This window comes from Mercenaria mercenaria, chromosome 1 (genome assembly GCF_021730395.1).
Source record: "Mercenaria mercenaria strain notata chromosome 1, MADL_Memer_1, whole genome shotgun sequence".
NCBI lineage: Eukaryota > Metazoa > Mollusca > Bivalvia > Venerida > Veneridae > Mercenaria > Mercenaria mercenaria.
The window spans coordinates 103,530,641-103,552,806 of record NC_069361.1 but is presented as its reverse complement, the minus strand read 5'-3'; the positions used below and the strand labels follow the sequence as shown (position 1 = coordinate 103,552,806).

General features: G+C 35.4%; 1 protein-coding gene across 2 annotated transcripts in view; it reads left to right on the top strand.

Moving 5' to 3' along the window:
* Positions 1-1,689: 1,689 nt before the first annotated feature.
* The window catches only part of LOC123528138 (protein bark beetle-like), a 45,572-nt gene continuing 25,095 nt past the window's right edge, over positions 1,690-22,166 (top strand). Inside the window, exons 1-10 of one of the 2 annotated variants that reach the window (XM_045307885.2) lie at positions 1,690-1,744; positions 1,880-2,327; positions 2,752-2,933; positions 3,786-3,970; positions 5,212-5,562; positions 7,223-7,476; positions 7,941-8,238; positions 12,051-13,373; positions 18,986-19,146; positions 21,382-21,619. In XM_045307885.2, coding sequence (XP_045163820.2) covers positions 1,950-2,327; positions 2,752-2,933; positions 3,786-3,970; positions 5,212-5,562; positions 7,223-7,476; positions 7,941-8,238; positions 12,051-13,373; positions 18,986-19,146; positions 21,382-21,619 — 3,370 coding nt within the window. In that variant the 5' untranslated portion in view covers positions 1,690-1,744; positions 1,880-1,949. Of the gene's footprint in view, positions 1,758-1,879; positions 2,328-2,751; positions 2,934-3,785; positions 3,971-5,211; positions 5,563-7,222; positions 7,477-7,940; positions 8,239-12,050; positions 13,374-18,985; positions 19,147-21,381; positions 21,620-22,166 lie in introns of both variants that reach the window. The other variant, XM_053519269.1, reaches the window with a different exon arrangement.

Genomic DNA, 22,166 nt, shown 5'->3' with positions numbered 1-22,166 from the left:
GGGGGGAGTCGTTGGAAAGAGCAACAGCGTGCAGACTTGACGTCATACATGACGTTTGCAAATGCAATTCAGTTTGTGGATAAAATTGAAAAATTGCAATTACTTTTTCATTCTGGATAAAAACTTTTGATATTACCACTTATTTTTTTTTTTTTTTAGTTAGAACATTTCCAATACAATGATAATGGCTTCAATGAAAAACTCGGAAAAAAGTGTTTTCAAAATTTCCGGCTTAAAAGTGATGGCGTAACGTCATTTATCCGGAAAACGTATAATAAAGCCTGAATTCAACGTACGGAAATCAAAGTCATTTTATGAATTAATGGCAGTCTGTGAGTAAATTTATTACAATGGCAATGTTGCTATCTTTTTAAAGTTAAGATATGATATTCTAATATGCTTTTCTCTGTTAAAACACTCTTACGCTAGAATGACGTCACGTTAACGTGCGGTGACGTCAATGTTTTTGTTGCGACCAAGAAAGAGCGCTACCATATTTTATCTACTATTTTAGATTAAGGGCATATTAGAATCGAAATAATTTATAGCAAACCCGTGTTTAAACACTTTTTATACACTCGGGCAAAAATACGTCGTACAAATAATTTCACTCGGGCTGCGCCCTTGTGAAATTATTACGCTCGACGTATAACCGCCCATCGTGCATAAATAGTGTTAAAGCACTCTTTTGCTATAGATTATTTCTTAATTAAAACATCTGACAGGTGAAATAATTCAAAATAATGTCTTAATGATTAACGTGAAATGTGCGGTTCACTTTAATCATGGTCAAATATCTTGAAAATAAGCACACGGACCTATACATTTTATTTCACCACATTTTAGGACAAATGTTTATTTACAACTGTGAGAAGTTTCATTAAAATCTACATTGTAGAAAATTTTCTTTTCGCGAAAATGTTATGAAAGTTATGATTTTACCATACACTCCCATTATGAAAACTTGCGTGAGGTCCAAATTTTTCAAATCAGTCTAGCAAAAAATCAAGCACACGAACCTATCGATTTGAAAAATCAGAGTTTAATCAAATTCTGCAATGTAGACAATTTTTCGATCCGAACGTGCAGAACTACCTTAAGTGCTGTAAAAGTGAAACCTATGATTTGAACACTCATTTTCTAAGTTCAAACATTTCGACGGTTTCAATACAAAATTTTGATAAAATATGTGATTTCAAAAGTTCCCGCAACACTGACTAGATAAAGAGGCCGATTTTGTGCTATATCTTGTATGAGGGTCGGAGCTAAAAATGAATAAAACAAAAACAAAACAAGCTATAAGGATTGGTCAGGGCTGTACCGGTTGGGTGAATTCCCATTCAAGGCGCTATGCTATCCAGGTTGGTCTGTCGATGAGGAATCGACTCTTACTTTGTACTTGCTTGTTTCTACCTATTCTATTATATCTATATTGCTTTTTCACTTTTTCTTGCCACTACTGTAGCCAATTTCGTACGATGTAGATGTCTATCTTTCACCAGAACCTGAGTACTATCCGACAGGTAACTCTGCGAAAGCCCCACCATATACGCGCGCGCTCGGGACCTAATTGCAAGTGTATTTCTATTTTTAGTAACAGGCAAACCATTGACACAGCAGAAAGGTATTCCCAGGTAGGTCAACCGTTTCTTGGTACCTGGCTTATTTTCACCAATTAGTTAATGTAGCCGGGCCCAATCCAGGTGACAGAAAAACGTCGACCATTTTGAATGTAGGAGATAAGGTACTAACTAAAGGTTTGAAGTTTGTTTTGTAACCATTTAATATTTTATTAACGAATACTACATGTAATTCCTATTAGATTTTCTCTGAGTTTACTGTAAACCACTTCACGTAACCGATCAGTTTATTTTCACAGGTAAATCACAGGTGTTTTTGTCGGAATGAAAATGGGATATACGGAAGTGACTAATTAGGTAAAAAAAACAATGGCTTTTGGTGGAACATTACAGAATGTGTCGGTTTCAGTGTTTTTTCTGCTATGTTGGGTCTCAATCGTGTTTTCGCAAGGATTCATCACACCTCCGGTGCCAGGTATACATCCAATAGAAGCTAATGGAAAGCTGTATAATCTGTGGTATGTACCATCAAAATGCAAAGACCCTTATGTGATGGTACAATCTGAGTTTGGTGGTGGTGGAATAGTGATAAAAGACAGAAAGGTTCTAATGGAAAAGTATGGACCATACCATATTCAAGGAAATATTGAAATAGCACCATCCGGATGTCTAGTTATTATGCCGGGAACTAAGATGTATTTTGGTCCAGGATATGGCATAATCGTCAATGGAACATTAATAGCTAGGGTAAGTGTATGGAACGGTATCCAATATTTTTTATTGCATTTGAGATTATAATTAAGTTACATAATATTGATACTTCAGAAACTTGAAGCCCATGGCAGGGTCTAATATATCTTTAATTAAATGGGAATTTAGTAGGTCTTAATAAGTGGAACTTATACTAAAAATCACCAATTGAAAATCTGACTCTGCCGACACCTGAGCTGAGCAACTTTGTTAGTATCCATTGGGTAATATAATTATAAATGACATTGTCATAGTAAGTTCCTTGTCTTTTAGTAGAAACCTTCTATATGCAAAGTGTGTTTCATACTTTACATAATTATAATATTATGTAAGTTTATGGAACAGTCTCCAATATTTCTGATGCATATAAATCTATATACAGCTTTCATTGAAATAATAAATATGTTTTTTTTTTCTTCAGGGAAGCTATTTACCTAATCAGAGGATATTGATGACAAAGAATCCCAACACAACCCACTCTGTTGGTCCAAATGGTGTATGGCCGAAAGATGCAAGGTTGGTTGATGGAAACACTACAAGAGATGGAAGACTGGACCTTTTGTATAATGGCAAGTGGAGAGGCGTTTGCACAAATTACAACAAGTAAGTTTTTATTAAAAGTAAATAAATGTTGAGGTGTAATACTGTTTCTTATCTAAATTATTGTAACACATTCAATTTTTGTTGCACCTTCAAAGGGATTGGAAGATGAAAGAGGTAAATTTGCAAAAGAGAGTGGTGCATTTACAAGAATTAGACACCTTAACCTTTACCCTGCTAAATTACTAAAATGGACTGGTCAGTCATTCAATTTGAGCTGTACCACATCTTCTTCAAAGAAGTATTCACTGAAAATTTATTGACTGAATAGCGAACAGTTGCAGACCATGATCAGTGTGCATGGATGTGCAGGCTGATCTTGGTCTGCACTGGTCGCAAAGGCAAATTCACTTGCCGCCAGCAGGCTAATTTAGATTAATTACCAAATGCATTCAAATCTTAATGGGAGGTAAATTTGACAGCTTCAAAATCCTACAAAATGATGAAAGTACTATTAAGAAAGTGAGGGGCCAATCGCTGCAGTTAATTTTAGTTTATTCTGGTTAACAAAACAATTGATACAGTTGAATTAAACTGATGTAAAATACAAAATTTATACCAAACTTCTGGGGTCTTCCTCCACCATCAAAGCTGGAAAGTCGCCATATGACCTATAATTGTGTCAGTGCAACGTTAAACCCAACAAAATATATATATATATATATATATATATCAAACTTGCAGAAAATAAATTTTCTAGATATATTTCAGGTTGGATTTATGTAATTGATAGAGTTTGTTCTTCTTTCAGAAAATAATTTTCTTTTAAAATGCTTTGACAAACAACAGTACATGTATTTAATTGGTCTTTGTTTTAAGTGCTTCTTTAAACTGTGGGAACATTTTATATTTCAGTTTTACAGCAATAGATTTAAATGTCACTTGCCGACATCTTGGATTTGTGTATGGCAATTTCACATATCACTCATTTGCGAGGAATGAGACAGATTACATGGTGTTTGAGAAACCAGGATGTCGTGGAACAGAGAACAGTCTTTTTGAGTGTCCTGGCAAAATCAAAGCTGGACCTAACATTTGCGGTGAGAAAAAGTCTTTATCACCTTGGTAGCCTGGTTGGGCAATGCTTAGGGTTTGGTAGATAGTTGGTAAGCTCCCCCAGGCTGCGTCATACCAAAGATTTGAAAAATGATAACAGTAATTCCATTTCTTGATAATCAAATTGTAAAAGGGAAATCTCAAATATCCTTTCTCATACCCCACATACCATCAGGAATGTGTCAAATATGATTACCGGTACCTTGTTTAAAAATCATTATGAAATAAGAATTAAAAGGCATGGGGAGATTCCCTGATAGCACTGAGCACAGCAAAGAGCCAGAGCTATGCATCACAATGTATACCAACCAAATTGAAACTGTAGCTGAAAGGTCTAGCAGATAGGTTGCTTTCATCATTATAGTCATTGAATGCTTAATATATAATTTAGCATGGTTGCAGAAAATAAATTTAAATTTACAGTATCTCTTGCTCCAGTCTTGAAAATGTATTTAAAAAGCAGATAGGTTTGGATTATTTTCCTTTTCTTGTCTTTAAAGGGTACTTGCACAGTTAGGCATATTAAAAGAAACAAGTGAAAGATTACTTTTCTTCTAAGAATGATTAAAATGGTCCTGCTTAATTAAGAAGTTTTAGTGGTTCTAGTTCATTAACCTTTACCCTGCTAAATTTTGAAAATGGACTGGTCCATCATTCAATTCAGGCAGTACCACTTACTATTCAAAGGGGTGTTCACTGAAAATTTATTGACTGAAAAGCGAACAGTGCAGACCATGATCAGACTGCAAAGGCAGAATCACTTGCCGCCAGCAGGCTAAAGGTTAAACTAGAGATAATCTGATATTGTTCACTAGTTCTCAGAAACTTTTTTTCTGCCAATTTTCAAACAGGGTGAGGGGCTATCAAAGTGGAGATTCTTACACCTGGAAAATGCATAATATGACTTTTTTTTTTAATTTGATATTGAGGGTGTACTTAGTACTAATAGAAAGTTCTGTAGACATTGGTTTGGAATTAGAATTTGTACTGGCAAATTTATGCAAGTTTAACTTGACAGACAGTCAGATTGGAAATAAAATAATCTAAAAATATACCATTAATTTTCATACAAAAGATTTTTGGATCAGTTCAGTCAGGAATCTTTCAATTTCTGACGGAAAAGTGGAGAGAAAAAAAAAGATATGCGGTTTCTGTTTAATAAAAAAAAATATCAGTATGTACAAATGAAGAACTCATTTGTATATTTTATTTTTCTGTGTTACAGATGGTCAGCAGGTAGTTGGATTTCAATGTGTTGGCCTGCGTCCAGACTTGGCTAAAGATCATTGGAGAGGGATAGAATTCTACAATGCTACAGTTGACTATATCTACAAGGATAAAAATCTCTATTTTAACTCATCCCTATCTTTCCTGGAATATCTAGACATATCCTACGCAGGTCTTGATATTTACAAAGTGGACGGTTTTCGCCATGGAATTGGAACTATCAGTGCTAGTCCATTTGTACCAATAATGAACAATGTTACAATAACACATGGTGCCTATGATGGTCTAAACCTTACTGACATCAGAGGAGAAATACACATTGCTAATAGTACTATAGCTCACAATAGAGGTAAATATATAGATTGTGAAATCACTAATTTTTTAGGGGAACTAATTAAATTGGCCTTAAATGAAAGTAAATGATTTCACAGAATAGAAATAATTTTAATGTAGAATTTTTTGGACCTATTAGCAGTGAACTTAACTTCAATTTTTCTTTTCACAAGTCATTTGTCGGGCATTCACTCCTTAGATATGTGTGCATTATTTAATTTATCAGTGTTGCCTTTCAATTAAGTAACGGTGATGGGGTTTTTATTCCAGTCATATGTCTATTTTTGAATTTATCCTGAGTCATAGCCATATTAGAATGGTTATTGTATTTTAGTTTATGGAATTTTTTACCATTTAAAATGTCTCTTTTATCACATCCATAATCATCAGGGTGGCAAACCCACATGACTTTTGGATACCATACACATGCTGTTGTGCAAAGTGTTGAAAACTGATTGCAGACATTTTGTGTGGAGGAAAACACTCATTTTTAGCTCATCTGATTTTTTGAAAAAAATGATGAGTTATTGTCATCACTTGAGTGGTTGTCGGCGTCGGTGTCTGCATCGGCGTTGCCCCGTTAAGTTTTATGTTTAGGTCAGCTTTTCTCCTAAACTATCAAAGCTATTGCTTTGAAACTTGGAATACTTGTTCACCATCATAAGCTGACCCTGTATAGCAAGAAACATAACTACATCTTGCTTTTTGCAAGATTTATGGCCCCTTTTGTACTTAGAAAATATCAGATTTCTTGGTTAAGTTTTATGTTTAGGTCAACTTTTCTCCTAAACTATCAAAGCTATTGCTATGAATTTTGGAATACTTGTTCACCATCATAAGCAGATCCTGTACATCAAGAAACATAACTCCATCTTGCTTTTTGCAAGAATTATTGCCCCTTTTGGACTTAGAAAATCAGTTTTCTTGGTTAAGTTTTATGTTTAGGTCAGCTTTTATCCTAAACTATCAAAGCTATTGCTTTAAAACTTGCAACACTTGTTCACCATCATAAGCTGACCTTGTACAGCAAGAAACATAACTCCATCCTGCTTTTTGGAAGATTTATGGCCCCTTTTGGACTTAGAAAATATCAGATTTCTTGGTTAAGTTTTATGTTTAGGTCAACTTTTTCTCTTAAACTATCAAAGCTATTGCTTTGAAACTTGCAACACTTGTTCACCATTATAAGCTGACCCTGTACAGCAAGCAACATAACTCCATCCTGCTTTTTGCAATAATTATTGCCCCTTTTGGACTTAGAAAACAATTTTCTTGGTTGAGTATTATGTTTAAGGCAACTTTTCTCATAAACTATCAAAGCTATTGCTTTAAAACTTGCAACAGTTTTTTACCATCATAAGTGGACACTGTACATCAAGAAACATAACTCTATCCTGCTTTTTGCAAGAGTGATGGCCCTTTTTAGACTTAGAAAATCATGGGTAGGACAATATTTCTATTATACAAAAAAATCAGATGAGCGTCAGCACCCGCAAGGCAGTGCTCTTGTTCTGTCTTTAGAGCTCTTTATTTTATGAAAATCTGTCAAGTAAGAAGGAAAATATAGGCAAAATGTTGCCTAAATTGGGACATTTTCTGCTTATGTACCCTCTCCAAAAGTCACGTTGGTTGGCCAACCTGTTCATATCCATATTTAAATTGTAAATATATTTCAGGTTATGGAGTATTTATCAAGTCACATGTTGGACGTACCCTGATTAATATGACAGATGTTGTTGATAATTGGGGAGATGGAGTGAAGATGTACCTCACAAACTACACAATAAATGAGTTCAATCGTGACTATCCGTCCTCTAAGTCATTTTGCAGAACCCCGTCATCTATCTATTTATCCGAGTTTCCAGTTGTCTTGCATGAAGATTTGGTGAACACTGTGGGTGACAAACCAGCTGGAAGTTCTTGCGAAAAGGTACACGATAAACTTCTTGTGTTCTTCACTTAGATCAAAGACTCCTGCGTTTATCTAATGTATCTACATGTATAATGCACATGTTTGTTTCTCGAAATGCAAAGTTTTCAGTGTACCTTTATACATGCAAACAAAAAACTGAGACATCTTTCCTTAAATCTTTCCCCAAAATAGCTGCCAGTCATTTCAAGGGAGATAAATATTGTAAAATAGGGAACTATCAGCACCCCACCCCCCTGCATTGTCAACAAGTTACATATGACCATACAGTGGCAGAAAGTGGGGAATACACATACAGTTCGCTATGCTAACAAGCTGAACAGAATTTTTATCATGATGTGATTACAAAAAAGTTAAAATTTATTGCAACTGATTACCTCTTAATCTTTCAAAGTAATAGCAAATCTGTTTACATGTATGTAGAAGTTAGGTAAAACTCTCAGTATTATAAAAAAAAATTTCAGCTGTATACCACAGTACCAGGTAAAATGATCACACTACACACCATTATAAATGAGAGGGATCCTGAGGCTACAGGCAAAATGATCATTCGAGACGGAGGCTCAAAGGGAAAAATAATCCAAGAATACCCCATAGACAATGGAACGTTCCCTCAGTCCATCACTACTAAAACAAATGTGATATTTATGGAATTTCAATACACAGTTCCACCACGACCACCAAATGGAGTAGACCCAACCAAGAGATGTAAACATCTGAGAGGCTGTATTCGTTTTCTGCTAGAAGCTACCACTGATTATGGTATTGTAGTTGTTTTGTTTTTTAGCTCATCTGATTTTTTGAAAAAAAATGATGAGTTATTGTCATCACTTGAGCGGTTGTCGGCGTCGGCGTCTGCGTCAGCGTTGCCTGGTTAAGTTTTATGTTTAGGTCAGCTTTTCTCCTAAACTATCAAAGCTATTGCTTTGAAACTTGGAATACTTGTTCACCATCATAAGCAGACCGTGTACATCAAGAAACATAACTCCATCTTGCTTTTTGCAAGAAATTATTGCCCCTTTCGGACTTAGAAAATCAGTTTTCTTGGTTAAGTTTTATGTTTAGGTCAGCTTTTATCCTAAACTATCAAAGCTATTCCTTTAAAACTTGCAACACTTGTTCACCATCATAAGCTGACCCTGTACAGCAAGAAACATAACTCCATCCTGCTTTTTGCAAGATTTATGGCCCCTTTTGGACTTAGAAAATATCAGATTTCTTGGTTAAGTTTTATGTTTAGGTCAACTTTTTCTCTTAAACTATCAAAGCTATTGCTTTAAAACTTGCAACTCTTGTTCACCATCATAAGCTGACCCTGTACAGCAAGCAACATAACTCCATCCTGCTTTTTGCAATAATTATTGCCCCTTTTGGACTTAGAAAAATCATTTTCTTGGTTGAATATTATGTTTAAGTCAACTTTTCTCTTAAACTATCAAAGCTATTGCTTTAAAACTTGCAACAGTTTTTCACCATCATAAGTGGACACTGTACATCAAGAAACATAACTCTATCCTGCTTTTTGCAAGAGTGATGGCCCTTTTTAGACTTAGAAAATCATGGGTAGGACAATATTTCTATTATACAAAAAAAATCAGATGAGCGTCAGCACCCGCAAGGCGGTGCTCTTGTTTAACTTTAGTGTCAAGTGTTGTTACAAAATTAATGTTAGCAGTACTATTAAAAATAATTATCACAGGTTTGACGTCGTGGGAGTGTAATAAAGCTATTAAATAAAAATGATAATACGCTAGTGTAATAAAACTTTGACTTTGACATTGTTTATAGTATAAGAGACATTGGTCAAATTGACTTGTTTGTAAAACCTTCAAAAATACCTTTAATTAAAAAAATACAGGTGTATTCCGGTTATAGAAAGTGTATTCCGGTTTTTAGGTGGATTCCGGTTTAATGTGTGACCTGTTAAAGAAAGTAGAATTTTTGAAGTTTCGACAGGAAAAGCTAACGTGATGAAAAGAATATTACAGTTTGTGACTTTCCACATTGAATTTATTAAACTTGTTGATTAAATTCAGTATGAAAAGACACTCATGTAATATCCTCTACTTAATAAAGTAAAAAAAGTTTTAGTTGCATATAAAGAATCTTGGTGCATGAGTACTTAATGGTAAGGTTTGATATCCTATTATCAGTTATACCGAACTAACATTCAGATATACAAACTAAATAAACAAAACTCTGTATAAATTAAGTGAGAACTGTTTCATATCGCAGTCTGTCAAATAACTTTTTCGTTGAGAAAAGTGTGCAGCCAGATGGGGACTCGAACCCAGGGCCTCTGAATACTGTTGTGATGCTCTGCCTATGGAGCTAGCCAGCAGCATCCACACTTTCTCCCCGTTTTAGTTTTCAAGTTCAAAACCATGACATAAGTGTAATTTTATACTGAGATTAAAATATACCCTATCCCTTTTAGTCATGAAAACCATGAAATATTTTTTATAGCATTTTTAGTTTGACTGGAGGTCAGCACTAGCTGTCCACCTCCGGCTCATACTTTAAAGTTTTGCATACGTGATCATATCTTAATAACCATTCATAATTTGCATGTATTGCATTGAAACATTACACAAGACTCCCCAGTCATCAAATCAAATGAAATGTTCAAGTTAGATTACTTTGGGTAAAGGCTCTTTTTTGACTAAAATAAAACTCTGTGAGCAGCTATCAAGCTGTTTCTCAGTAACAACTATAGGTACTGGACTTAAACTTCAGACCAGACTTCTCAATCATCAAACCTACTGAAATAAGTAAGTTAGATAACACTTGATTGAGTTTATTAGCTCGACTATTCGAAGAATAGTCTAGCTATTCTACTCACCCTGGCGTCGGCGTCGGGGACACACCTTGGTTAAGTTTTTGCATGCAAGTACATACAGCCATCAATTAAAGGCATATAGCTTTGAAACTTATTTTTTCTTTTTCTAGGTCAATTACCAACCTCTCTGGGTCAAGTCCCATAACTCTGACATGTATTTTGAGCAAATTATGCCCCCTTTTGGACTTAGAAAATTTTGGTTAAAGTTTTACATGCAAGTTACTACATTTGTATCTCCAAAACTAATGCAGATATTGATTTGAAACTTCACATGTGTCTTCGGGGTTATAAATCTAGTTGATAGCATCATGTCCCATAACTCTGACCTTCATTTTGGCCAAATTATGCCCCCTTTTGGACTTAGAAAATTCTGGTTTAAGTTTTGCATGCAAGTACATACAGTTATTTCTAAAAGGCATATAGATTTGAAACTTACTTTTTCTTTTTCTAGATCAATTACCAACCTCACTGGGTCAAGTCCCACAACTCTGACATGTTTTTTGAGCAAATTATGCCCCCTTTTAGACTTAGAAAATTTTGGTTAAAGTTTTACATGCAAGTTATTATCTCCAAAACTAATGCAGATATTGATTTGAAACTTCACATGTGTCTTCGGGGTTATAAAACTAGTTGATAGCACCAAGTCCCATAACTCTGACCTTCATTTTGGCCAAATTATTTCCCCTTTTGGACTTAGCAAATTCTGGTTAAAGTTTTGCGTGCAAGTACATACAGCTATTACTAAAGGGCATATAGATTTGACACTTATTTTTTCTTTTTCTAGATCAATTACTTACCTCACTGGATCATATCCCTTAACTCTGGCATGTATTTTGGGCAAATTATGCACCCTTTTGGACTTTGAAAATTCTGGTTAAAGTTTTACATGCAAGTTTCTATCTCCAAAACTAATGCAGATATTGAATTGAAACTTCACATGTGCCTTCGGGGTTATAAAACTAGTTGATAGCAGCAAGTCCCATAACTGATATGCATTTTGGTCAAATTATTCCCCCTTTTGAACTTAAAAATCTTTTGATATTTAACCTTTTTGGGTAATATTTTCCTGCTTCTGGGACAATATTTCGAATAGTCGAGCTTGGCTGTCTTACGGACAGCTCTTGTTTTAAATAATGGCTCTTTTTTCTTTCGACTGAAAATTCAGAAACAAAGTTTTATGAGCAACTATCATATTGTTTCTGAGTAACAACTTATGTTAACTTCAGACAAGGCTTCCAGTCATTTAACACACTGAATTAGGCAAGTTAGTTAACTCTTGGTTGAATTTAATATAAGTTATGACATTTTTAACTCTTGGTTGAATTTAATATAAATTATGACCTTTTTTGACTTAGAACATCTGATTGACATGAGTATTAACTATTTTATGGAAATTTTCATGTCTTCTTAAAGTCCTGTTGTGGACTTTATTTATTATATTCTGTCAAGTATTTTCAGGGGGCATGCATCATACAGGAACGACATCTTTCTTGAACTAAGCATTCATTTTCTAAGCAGTTTGTTGTTTTGTTTTTATTATTTGAAAAGTATATACTTCTCTAGCACTCCTACACTTTATTTGATAAATTAGAACGCACATTAAAATAACATCACAAATGATGTGAGACTTCTGAATTTAGCATCAGTGGAGGAAAATATTGACACTGAAGGTTCTGTAATTTAATGAAATGAAATATGGACATGTAATATTGTGTGATACTGGTCTGTTTTGCAGGTCCAGATACTGAGTTAAGACTGATAAATACAACTGTTGCTAACAATACTGGGTATGGAGTCAACGTTCAAGATGTTCGCTCAAAAGTTGCCCTCAATGCATCTGTGATATCAAACAATGGATATGGTGCTGGTCTACGCATTTACCAAGGGGCCGCAGAAATTGCAGTAAATAATTCTAGAATAGAATATAATGCACATTGTGGAGTAAATATAACATATTCGGGTGGCTACCAACTGTTCAACATGTCAACCATAGCACATAATTATGGTTATGGAGTGATAACTGAATATTTGCGCTTGAATAGGACACGTATTGAACTTGTGCAAAAAATCGAAGTTGTAAGATCATTTTTTGTAATGAATGAGTGGACAGCGTTTAGAATAGGCAATTATTGTCGTGGAGGAGAGTATTTGTTTAATTTGACATACTTTGGACATAATCAGCATGAAGTGATTGAGTATCTGTCGTGTAACATATCAACTGCGCATAATACAAACTTCAGTATGGCTTTCAATGTATTTGAGAAAAACAAGCGTCACGCAGTCCTGATGTCGCCAGTTGTGAATACTGTTGGAGTTTTTACAAATAACACGTTTAGAAATCACACGCTTGGAGTGCTGAGAATCAACAATGGATATGACTTCATTGAAAATCGCTGGTATAAAGAATTTGATGTTCAGTATAAAATTTTTGGAAATGCATTCTATGATAATAGTGGCCGATATGTTGTAAACTTCAGATTAAGTCAGCCTGGACCGCATCACAAACTGGAGTTTAAGTTCAACAAATTAACAAATAATTATATTACAGACCCATTCATGTATTTAAATCCACGAAGTAAAGCCGATAGCGTGATAGTTGTGTCGTCAGGAAACATCGAGGTCCAGCGGAACTGGATCTACAATCCAGATTCAGTAAGAGATATAGCGACTCATTTAGTAGATCCCTCCATCATTATTTTAGCCAATTACAACTGGTGGAATACACGCGATCATGGAATTGTTTATCAGAGACTTTTTGACCAGAAAAATCGTTTTAATTTAGCGGAACTTGAATATTACCCAGTTCTAAAAGATGAATGGTTGTATGGAACGTATGATACGAGCGATGAACCAAGACATCGGTGGACTTTTCAGAGGGGTTCTAAGATTGGAGGGGTGATGGACGGTACCTTTACTACAGATTACAGGATAAAGAGATACACAGTAGATAGAGATATATTTGTCCTGAAGGACGCTGTGCTCAATATTCAGCCGGGAACAACATTTGAATTTGAATCATCAATTGGCATGGTTGTCCATGGCAGGCTAAATGCTGATGGTAAGAATAAAAGTATTTGATTGGATACTTAGTCATATGAATGTTATAATTTTGTTGTTGGTATTAATGGTAAAGTTATAACATCATATACTGAAGAAATATTCCAACTCTACATTTTGGTTTTTGTTGTTACTTTGATATCTTTCGGTGAAAATTAAATATTCTGTTAGGCGATCATTTAATTATTTTGAATATAAGGTATTAATTGATACATGTAGTAAATTTATTGAACTCTAGGTGGTCCCAATTTTGAATTATCTCCCTTTTTTTGAAAACCTTGTCTGAGGCATAACTCAAATACTGTGTATTGTGTAAAACATTGAATTGATACTTTACACACATTGATAGAGGTCGAGAGAGGGAGTGCAGTGACAAGGAACCATAACTAGGTGGTCCCATTTTTGAATTATTTCCCTTTTTTAGCTCACCTGTCACATAGTGACAAGGTGAGCTTTTGTGATCACCCGTCGTCCGTCGTCAGTCCGTGCGTGCGTCAACAATTTCGTGTCTGCACGATAGTGGTTTCATTTATGATTTTATTTTAACCAAACTTGCACACAACTTGTATCACCATGAGATCTTGGTTCATTTTTGAACTGGCCAGATCCCATCATGGGTTCCAGAGTTATGGCCCCTGAAAGGGCCAAAATTAGCTTTTTTGACCTTGTCTGCACAATAGCAACTTTATTTATGATTTGATTTTTACTAAACTTGCACACAACTTGTGTCACTATAAGATCTTGGTTCCTTTCTTGAACTTGCCAGATTCCATTATGGGTTCCAGAGTTATGGCCCCTGAAAGGGCCAAAATTAGCTATTTTGACCTTGTCTGCACAATAGCAGCTTCATTTATGATTTGATTTTAATCAAACTTGCACACAACTTGTATCACCATAAGATCTTGGTTCCTTTCTTGAACTGGCCAGATCCCATTATGGGTTCCAGAGTTATGGCTCCTGAAAGGGCCAGAATTAGCTGTTTTGACCTTGTCTGCACAATAGCAGCTTCATTTATGATTTGATTTTAACCAAACTTGCACACAACTTGTGTCACTATAAGATCTTGGTTCCTTTTTTGAAATGGCTAGATTCGATAATGGGTTCCAGAGTTATGGCCCCTGAAAGGGGCAGAATTAGCTATTTCGACCTTGTCTGCACAATAGCAGCTTCATTTATGATTTGAATTTAATCAAACTTGCACAAAACTTGTGCTGCCATAAGATCTCAGATCCTGTTTTGAACCGGCCAGATCCCATAATGGGTTCCAGAGTTATGGCCCCTGAAAGGGCCAAAATTAGCTATTTTGACCTTGTCTGCACAATAGCAACTTCATTTATGATTTGATTTTAACCAAACTTGCACACAACTTGTATCACCACAAGATCTTGATTCCTTTCTTGAACTGGCCAGATTCCATCATGGGTTCCAGAGTTATGGCCCCTTAAAGGTCCAAAATTGGCTATTTTGGCTTTTGCAGCCATATAGAGACTTCATTTATGGTTTTATTTGATACAAACTTCTAAAATATCTTCAACAACAATAAATCTTGGATTCCATGACAAATCAGATCCAATCGTAGGTTCCAGAGTTATTTTATATCTGATTACCTCCCCTGATTGTAGTCAAAATGGATTTATATTAGTAAGTACTTATAGGACTTTTTTGAAATTTCATTATTGTCATTAGTTGGACTGAGCCAATCAGGGTAAATAACTATGGACTGATTTTATGTGAAATTACCTCCCTTTATTTCAAATTAAAATGGGTATATCTCCGTAACTCATGAAGATACTGATCTGAAATTTCATTTATGTCAACAGATTTATTTGGCAGATCCTTCTTTTGATCACTTACAATAATTTTCTTTTTAATTACTTCCCTTTTACGTTAATATACATAGCTTATTTTCAGTAACTTTTTTATTATTGGCCGTAGGGAAAAACCGAGACCACTTTTCTGTGGTACAACATGGATGGTACATATGTACCTCCAATTTTTAGGTGTATTTTGACATATCTGTACCTTGTAAGATTTTTTTTTCTTTTTGGTTAAATTTTTCCCATTGTTGTTCCTGTCCTTTGGACTTATATATTTTTTCTGAGGACCTTCTTGTCCTCAAGTGCAATGATAACAGGTGAGCGATTTAGGGCCATCATGGCCCTCTTGTTTAAAAAACCTTGTCCAGGGCATAACTCAAATACTATGTAAGGTATTGACTTGATACTTTACATATTCATAGAGATTATTGAGAGGGAGTGCATTGTTAAAGAACCGCAACTCTTACCGACCACATTTCTCCTTAACACAACCACTGTGACTGAAAAGCCCATTATGTTACAGTCATTTTGGGGAGTATCCATCAGTGTTACTGATTGCCATGTTCAGTTTACTCAGAGATTAAGAACAAAACCAAAGTGTAGAGTTAGGAGAGTCATTTTATATAAGTCTTTCCTAGATTTGCTACAAAAAGTATATTTGTTATTTATCAAAAAAGATAGAAAAATTGTTAAAGGTATGAAGTATGATGATACCAATATCTAATTATGCGTTTAAATCTGTATCACTGGATATAAGTATCGTAAGAAAAATATTTTGACTGCCATTTTATTAGCTCATCTCATTTTTTGAAAAAAAATGATGAGTTAATAAACTGTTATTGTCGTTACTTGATTGGCATTGGTGTCTGTGTCGGCGTTGCCTGGTTCAGTTTTATGTTTAGGTCAGCTTTTCTCCTAAACTATCAAAGCTATTGCTTTAAATTTGCAAAACTTGTTCACCATCAATAGCTGACTTTGTACAGCAAGAAACTTTACTCCATCCTGCTTGTTGCAACAATTATGGCCCCTTTTGGACTAAGAAATTATCAGATTTCTTGGTTAAGTTTTATGTTTAGGTCAACTTTTCCTAAACTATCAAATCTATTGCTTTAAAACTTGGAACACTTGTTCACCATCAGAAGCTGACTTTGTTCAGCAAGAAACATAACACCATCCTGCTTTTTGCAAGAATTATGGCCCCTTTTGGAATTAGAAAATATCAGATTTCTTGGTTAAGTTTTGTGTTTAGGTCAGCTTTTCTCCTAAACTATCAAAGCTATTTCTTTAAAATTTGCAACACTTGTTCACCATCAAAAGCTGACTCTGTACAGCAAGAAACATAACTCCATCTTGCTTTTTGCAAGAATTATGGCCCTTTTTGGACTTAGAAAATAACAGACTCCTTGGTTGAGTTTTATGTTTAGGTCAATTTTTCTCCTAAACTAGCAAAGCTATTGCTTTAAAACTTGCAACTCTTGTTCACCATCAATAGCTGACACTGTACAGCAAGAAACATAACTCCATCCTGCTTTTTGCAAGAATTATGGCCCTTTTGGACTCAGAAAATCAGATTTCTTGGTTAAGTTTTGTATTTAGATCAGTTTTTCGCCTAAACTATCAAAGCTATTGCTTTATAACTTGCAACACTTGTTCCCCATCAAAAGCTGACTCTGTACAGCAAGAAACATAACTCCATCCTGCTTTTTGCAAGAATTATGGCCCCTTTTGGACTTAGAAAATATCAGATTTCTTGGTTAAGTTTTATGTTTAGGTCAACTTTTCTCCTAAACCAGCAAAGCTATTGGTTTAAAACTTGCAACACTTGTCCACCATCAATATCTGACACTGTACAGCAAGAAACATAACTCCATTCTGCTTTTTGCAAGAATTATGGCCCCTTTTAGACTTAGAAAATCAGATTTCTTGGTTAAGTTTTGTATTTAGGTCAGCTTTTTCCTAAACTATCAAAGCTATTGCTTTAAAACTTGCAACACTTGTTCTCCATCAAAAGCTGACTGTGTACAGCAAGAAACATAACTCCATCCTGCTTTTGCAAAAATTATGGCCCCTTTTGGACTTAGAAAATATCAGATTTCTTGGTTAAGTTTTGCATTTAGATCAGCTTTTTTCCTTAACGGTCAAAGCTATTGCTTTTAAACTTGGAGCAATCAATCGCCATTAAAAGCTGACTCTGCACAGCAAGTACCGTAACTATACATTGCTTTTTGCAAGAATTATGGCCCCTTTTGGACTTAGAAAATCAGATGAGCGTCTGCACACGCAAGGTGATGCTCTTGTTTTTACATGTACTATAATATGTTTAATAATTGAAACAGCTGCTGAGTTAATGACAATCATTTTACCTCAATACATAGTGATGTCATCATTTATTACAACTTTTACCAAGTTGGCCAGGCATACAGTTTTGTAATAAGACCCATTATTTCTGATTAGCAAATAATGGTTTTTATTTTTGCGCACGAAGCGTCGTGCGTACCCATGGTTACTGGCGGTATAATTCATTAGGATGGATTCGTATATGATAGTGCACATTTCCGTTTCCGATTTCTTTCAGTTCCGTGCTATCCAACGGACAACATCGCTTTCCAAAGTGGCGGCAAAAATTCAATCGGTTGTGCGGGGCGTGGGGGCGAGCGCACGTTGGAATCATTTTCAATCATTTTATATGTTATTTCGTTATGTAAATTGCGGCTGTCTATTATACTTTGGTTTCTCCATTGGTAGTTGGTAGTGGTTATTTACATCAAATCTTCTCAAATCGTTACAATCTCAGTAATACTCATCACCTCACATAAATCACCAGAGTCGATTTATCGTGTATGTACACAACCGCCAGTTTGTCCGTGTAAGTAGTAATGTACACCTTCAAGTTTGTCCATTTAAGTAATAAGGTGTGCAGATGCCATTATGTCCGCATAAGCAGTAGCGTACACGCCCGCTAGTCTGTATGATTCAGGTAATAATGTATACAAATGCTAGAAAGTCCGTGATATCATGTAATATCGTATACATATGTCGGTTGGTCCGTGTTAGTAATGCTGCCTGTACGTGTCTGTAATATTGTATACAACCATCATTTTGTCCGTTAAGTGCCCATCACTTTGTGCATACAAGTCTGTTCTTGGGCATGTCTGTGTCTGTGTCATTGTGCATAGCGGTGGTGTATTTAAGTAAACAAGTCAGTTGTGTATAAAGGTGTACTTATCAGTTGTGTATAAAGTAATGTAAACGTTTACGGTGTAAAAGTATGTAAACCCGTGCATAGGGTTACAGTATTAAGTTATGTAAACCAGTGTGTAGGTTTACAGTGTGTAAAGTTTGAAAACCCTTGTGTGGGATACGGTGTAAAGTCATGTAAACCCGTTTGTTTTGCTGGTTGGTTTAAGTACGTGAACAGGGTTTTGCCCATGACAGTGTTCGGTAATTCCTTGTTTCTCGTGCGTGTGTACTAGGCAATGTTTTTGTTTAACATTAAATTTGAAATTATTTGTTTACGCGTGTGCTTGCTCGCTCGTCCCGCAGCAGGTTTTCTTGGTACGACAGTGGTGACTCCTTGAGTACCTTTTCTCGTGGCCATTTCTGCCACACATCTCCTATCTACTAATCAAGGGTTTAGGCCTTAGATCAATGTGTACTTTTAATACCGTTCGTTTTATTGACCTTAAACTGTGTAATTGGAACATGTTTTAAATGGTTTATTAAATGTGTAACATGAAATCCGTTGTTGTTACTTCGGTAGTCATAAAATAAATTTTTGATATTTTCTGATTTGTAGGGGCTTTTTTTCCAATCAAGTTTAAACTGTATGAGGATGATGTGCTTCCATTAGAAAACCGGACAGTTTATGAGAAAATTAGACTGGTTGAAGGTCTTACAGAATATGAAGGTAGACTGGAACTCAACATGACTGGTGAATTCGGCACAGTCTGCAGTGATGTAAGGATTATATTATTGTTTGTATTTTTCAAATGCTTTTATTAATGTTTTAAATTCTAACAGAAATTTAGATGTTTTCACCAAATTTGTCCGTCCATCATATTCGTGACCAGAGCATAACTCAATAACCATTCAAGGTACATGTATTGACATATTGGTAGATGGCAATGAGATAATGTGCACAGCACATAAACGTCGGTAGGTCCAAGGTCAAGGTCACATATGGAGCTCAAAGGTCTTTGTCTGGATCATAACTTGATAACAGTTACTGTTCAAGGTATTGAATTTAAGCTCAGCAAACAGTTAGGTGGCGATGAGACAAAGTGCAGAGCACATGAAGGAGATAGTTTGGTCAAAGGTCAACCTCACTGATGGAACTCAAAAGGTCAAATTTGCCCTTCATATTTCGTGTCCAGAGCATAACTTTATGACCATTCAAGGTATTGTCTTCGGTCTTGGCATATAGGTAGGTGGCAATGAGATGATATGCAGAGTGCATGTACCATGTCTGTATGTCAAAGGTAAAGGTCACAGCAAAGTGAAATCTGTCTGTCATATTTTTTGTGCAGAGCAAAACTTGATAACCATTCAAGGTAATGACTTCAAACTTATCATATAGGTAGGCAAGGATGAGATGATGTACATAGCACATGAACTTGGTTTGTGTTGATCAAAGGTAAAGGTCACAAATTGAGTTCAACTCTGTCCGTTGTATTTAATGTCCAAAGCATAAGTTAAAAACTTATTATAATTCAAGATATTTACTTAAAACTTGGAATATACTATTAGGTGGATGGGGATGAGGTGAATAAAACAGTAAAATTCCCTTACACTTTATATTTCCAGGTTTAAATCCACAAATTTATATCATCATGAAATAGCCGTTATGGCCAAAACCATGAAATTTCATACCCACAAAATGAAATGATTTCACAGTGTTTGCCACCTCTGTGTCAGACCATTATCTATAATAATGGCTTAAATAGTGTAAAAAAATTATTATATTTATTTTCAGGATCTTTGTTCTGTTTTTAGCTCATCTGATTTTTTGAAAAAAAATGATGAGTTATTGTCATCACTTGAGCGGTTGTCGGCGTCGGCGTCGGCGTCGGCGTCGGCGTTGCCTGGTTAAGTTTTATGTTTAGGTCAACTTTTCTCCTAAACTATCAAAGCTATTGCTTTGAAACTTGGAATACTTGTTCACCATCATAAGCTGACCCTGTATAGCAAGAAACATAACTCCATCTTGCTTTTTGCAAGATTTATGGCCCCTTTTGTACTTAGAAAATATCAGATTTCTTGGTTAAGTTTTATGTTTAGGTCAACTTTTCTCCCAAACTGTCAAAGCTATTGCTTTGAAACTTGGAATACTTATTCACCATCATAAGCTGACCCTGTACAGCAAGAAACATAACTCCATCTTGCTTTTTGCAAGATTATTGCCCCTTTTGGACTTAGAAAATCAGTTTTCTTGGTTAAGTTTTATGTTTAGGTCAGCTTTTATCCTAAACTATCAAAGCTATTGCTTTAAAACTTGCAACACTTGTTCACCATCATAAGTTGACCCAGTACAGCAAGAACATAACTTCATCCTGCTTTTTTGCAAGATTTAGGCCCCTTTTGGACTTAGAAAATATCAGATTTCTTGGTTAAGGTTTATGTTTAGGTCAACTTTTTCTCTTAAACTATCAAAGCTATTTTGCTTTGAAAGTTGCAACACTGTTCACGCAGTCATAGCTGACCCTGTGCAGCAAGCACGTAAATCCATCCTGATTTTTGCAATAATTATTGCCCCTTTGGACTTAGAAAATCATTTTTTGGTTGAGTAATAGTTTAAGTCAACTTTCTCATTAAACTATCAAAGCTATTGCTTTAAAACTTGCAACAGTTTTCTACACATCATAAGTGGACACTGTACATCAAAACATAAATCTATCCTGCTTTTTGCAGATAATGGCCCTTTTTAGACTTAGAAAATCATGGTAGGACAATATTTCTATTACACAAAAAAAATCAATGATGCGTCAGCACCCGCAAGGTGGTGCTCTTGTTTCTATATTGGAGCATCTCCTGTATTAAACACATATCATGAATAAAAATTTGGCACATTTCAAAAAATTTGTTTTAGGCTAAAAATAGAATGATAGTAGCAGGCTAGAAGAATACTAATGTCAGTCTTGGAGGAAATTTGGTTCTAAAAGACTATTATTTTGACAAAAGTTGACTGTTTTGCAGGGTTGGACGGAACAGAACTCGGCTCTTGTTTGCCAACAGTTGGGGCTTACTTACAACCCGGAGTATGGCGACCCACTGAAGAAAATGTTTGGGCTCTCTCAACCAATTTTGTTGAGTCATGTAGATTGTGACAGCCTTGACACAGACATATTCCAGTGTAAGGCACAACGTGTGGGCGAGTTTGATTGTGATCACACTAGGGATGTATTTATACGCTGCCAGGCTCCAACCTGGTCAGGTAAGCTACAGTTCCTGACTGCAAAATACTAGATCAGTTTTCACCTATCCTTTGTTTTGAAAAGCTTAGAAAATAAAGTTCTTTTCAACAGATATTTCACAGATTAATGTACCTTTAACAAACCTTTTTGCCTCTGACACAAATAGAATCAAGCGCAGTTCTTGCTACTTCAACATCCTCAAAAAACGTCTTCATTTGAGGATGAAAGGACTAAACTTCATCTTGTTTGGGTCATTGTGTGCGGAAGCCATCCATTTGGCTTACAAAAGGTTGGTAGTTCTACCAAAGTGCCAACATGAGCCTGAAATAATCCCCCAGATGTGCACCAGTAATTTTCCTCAACCATTAAAGTTGGAAAATACCATAAAGTCATTTATTTGCATGGACATCAAATTTCATATTTTTGACCAATACCGGTGTGTGATGGAGATATGAATTCATGTAAACAATCAGTAATGCTCCAGATGTGATTCTTTCACTTGTAATGCTGGAAAATACTGTGAAATTGTTTCTTTAGACGGACATGAAAATTTGTGGTTTTGGTCAA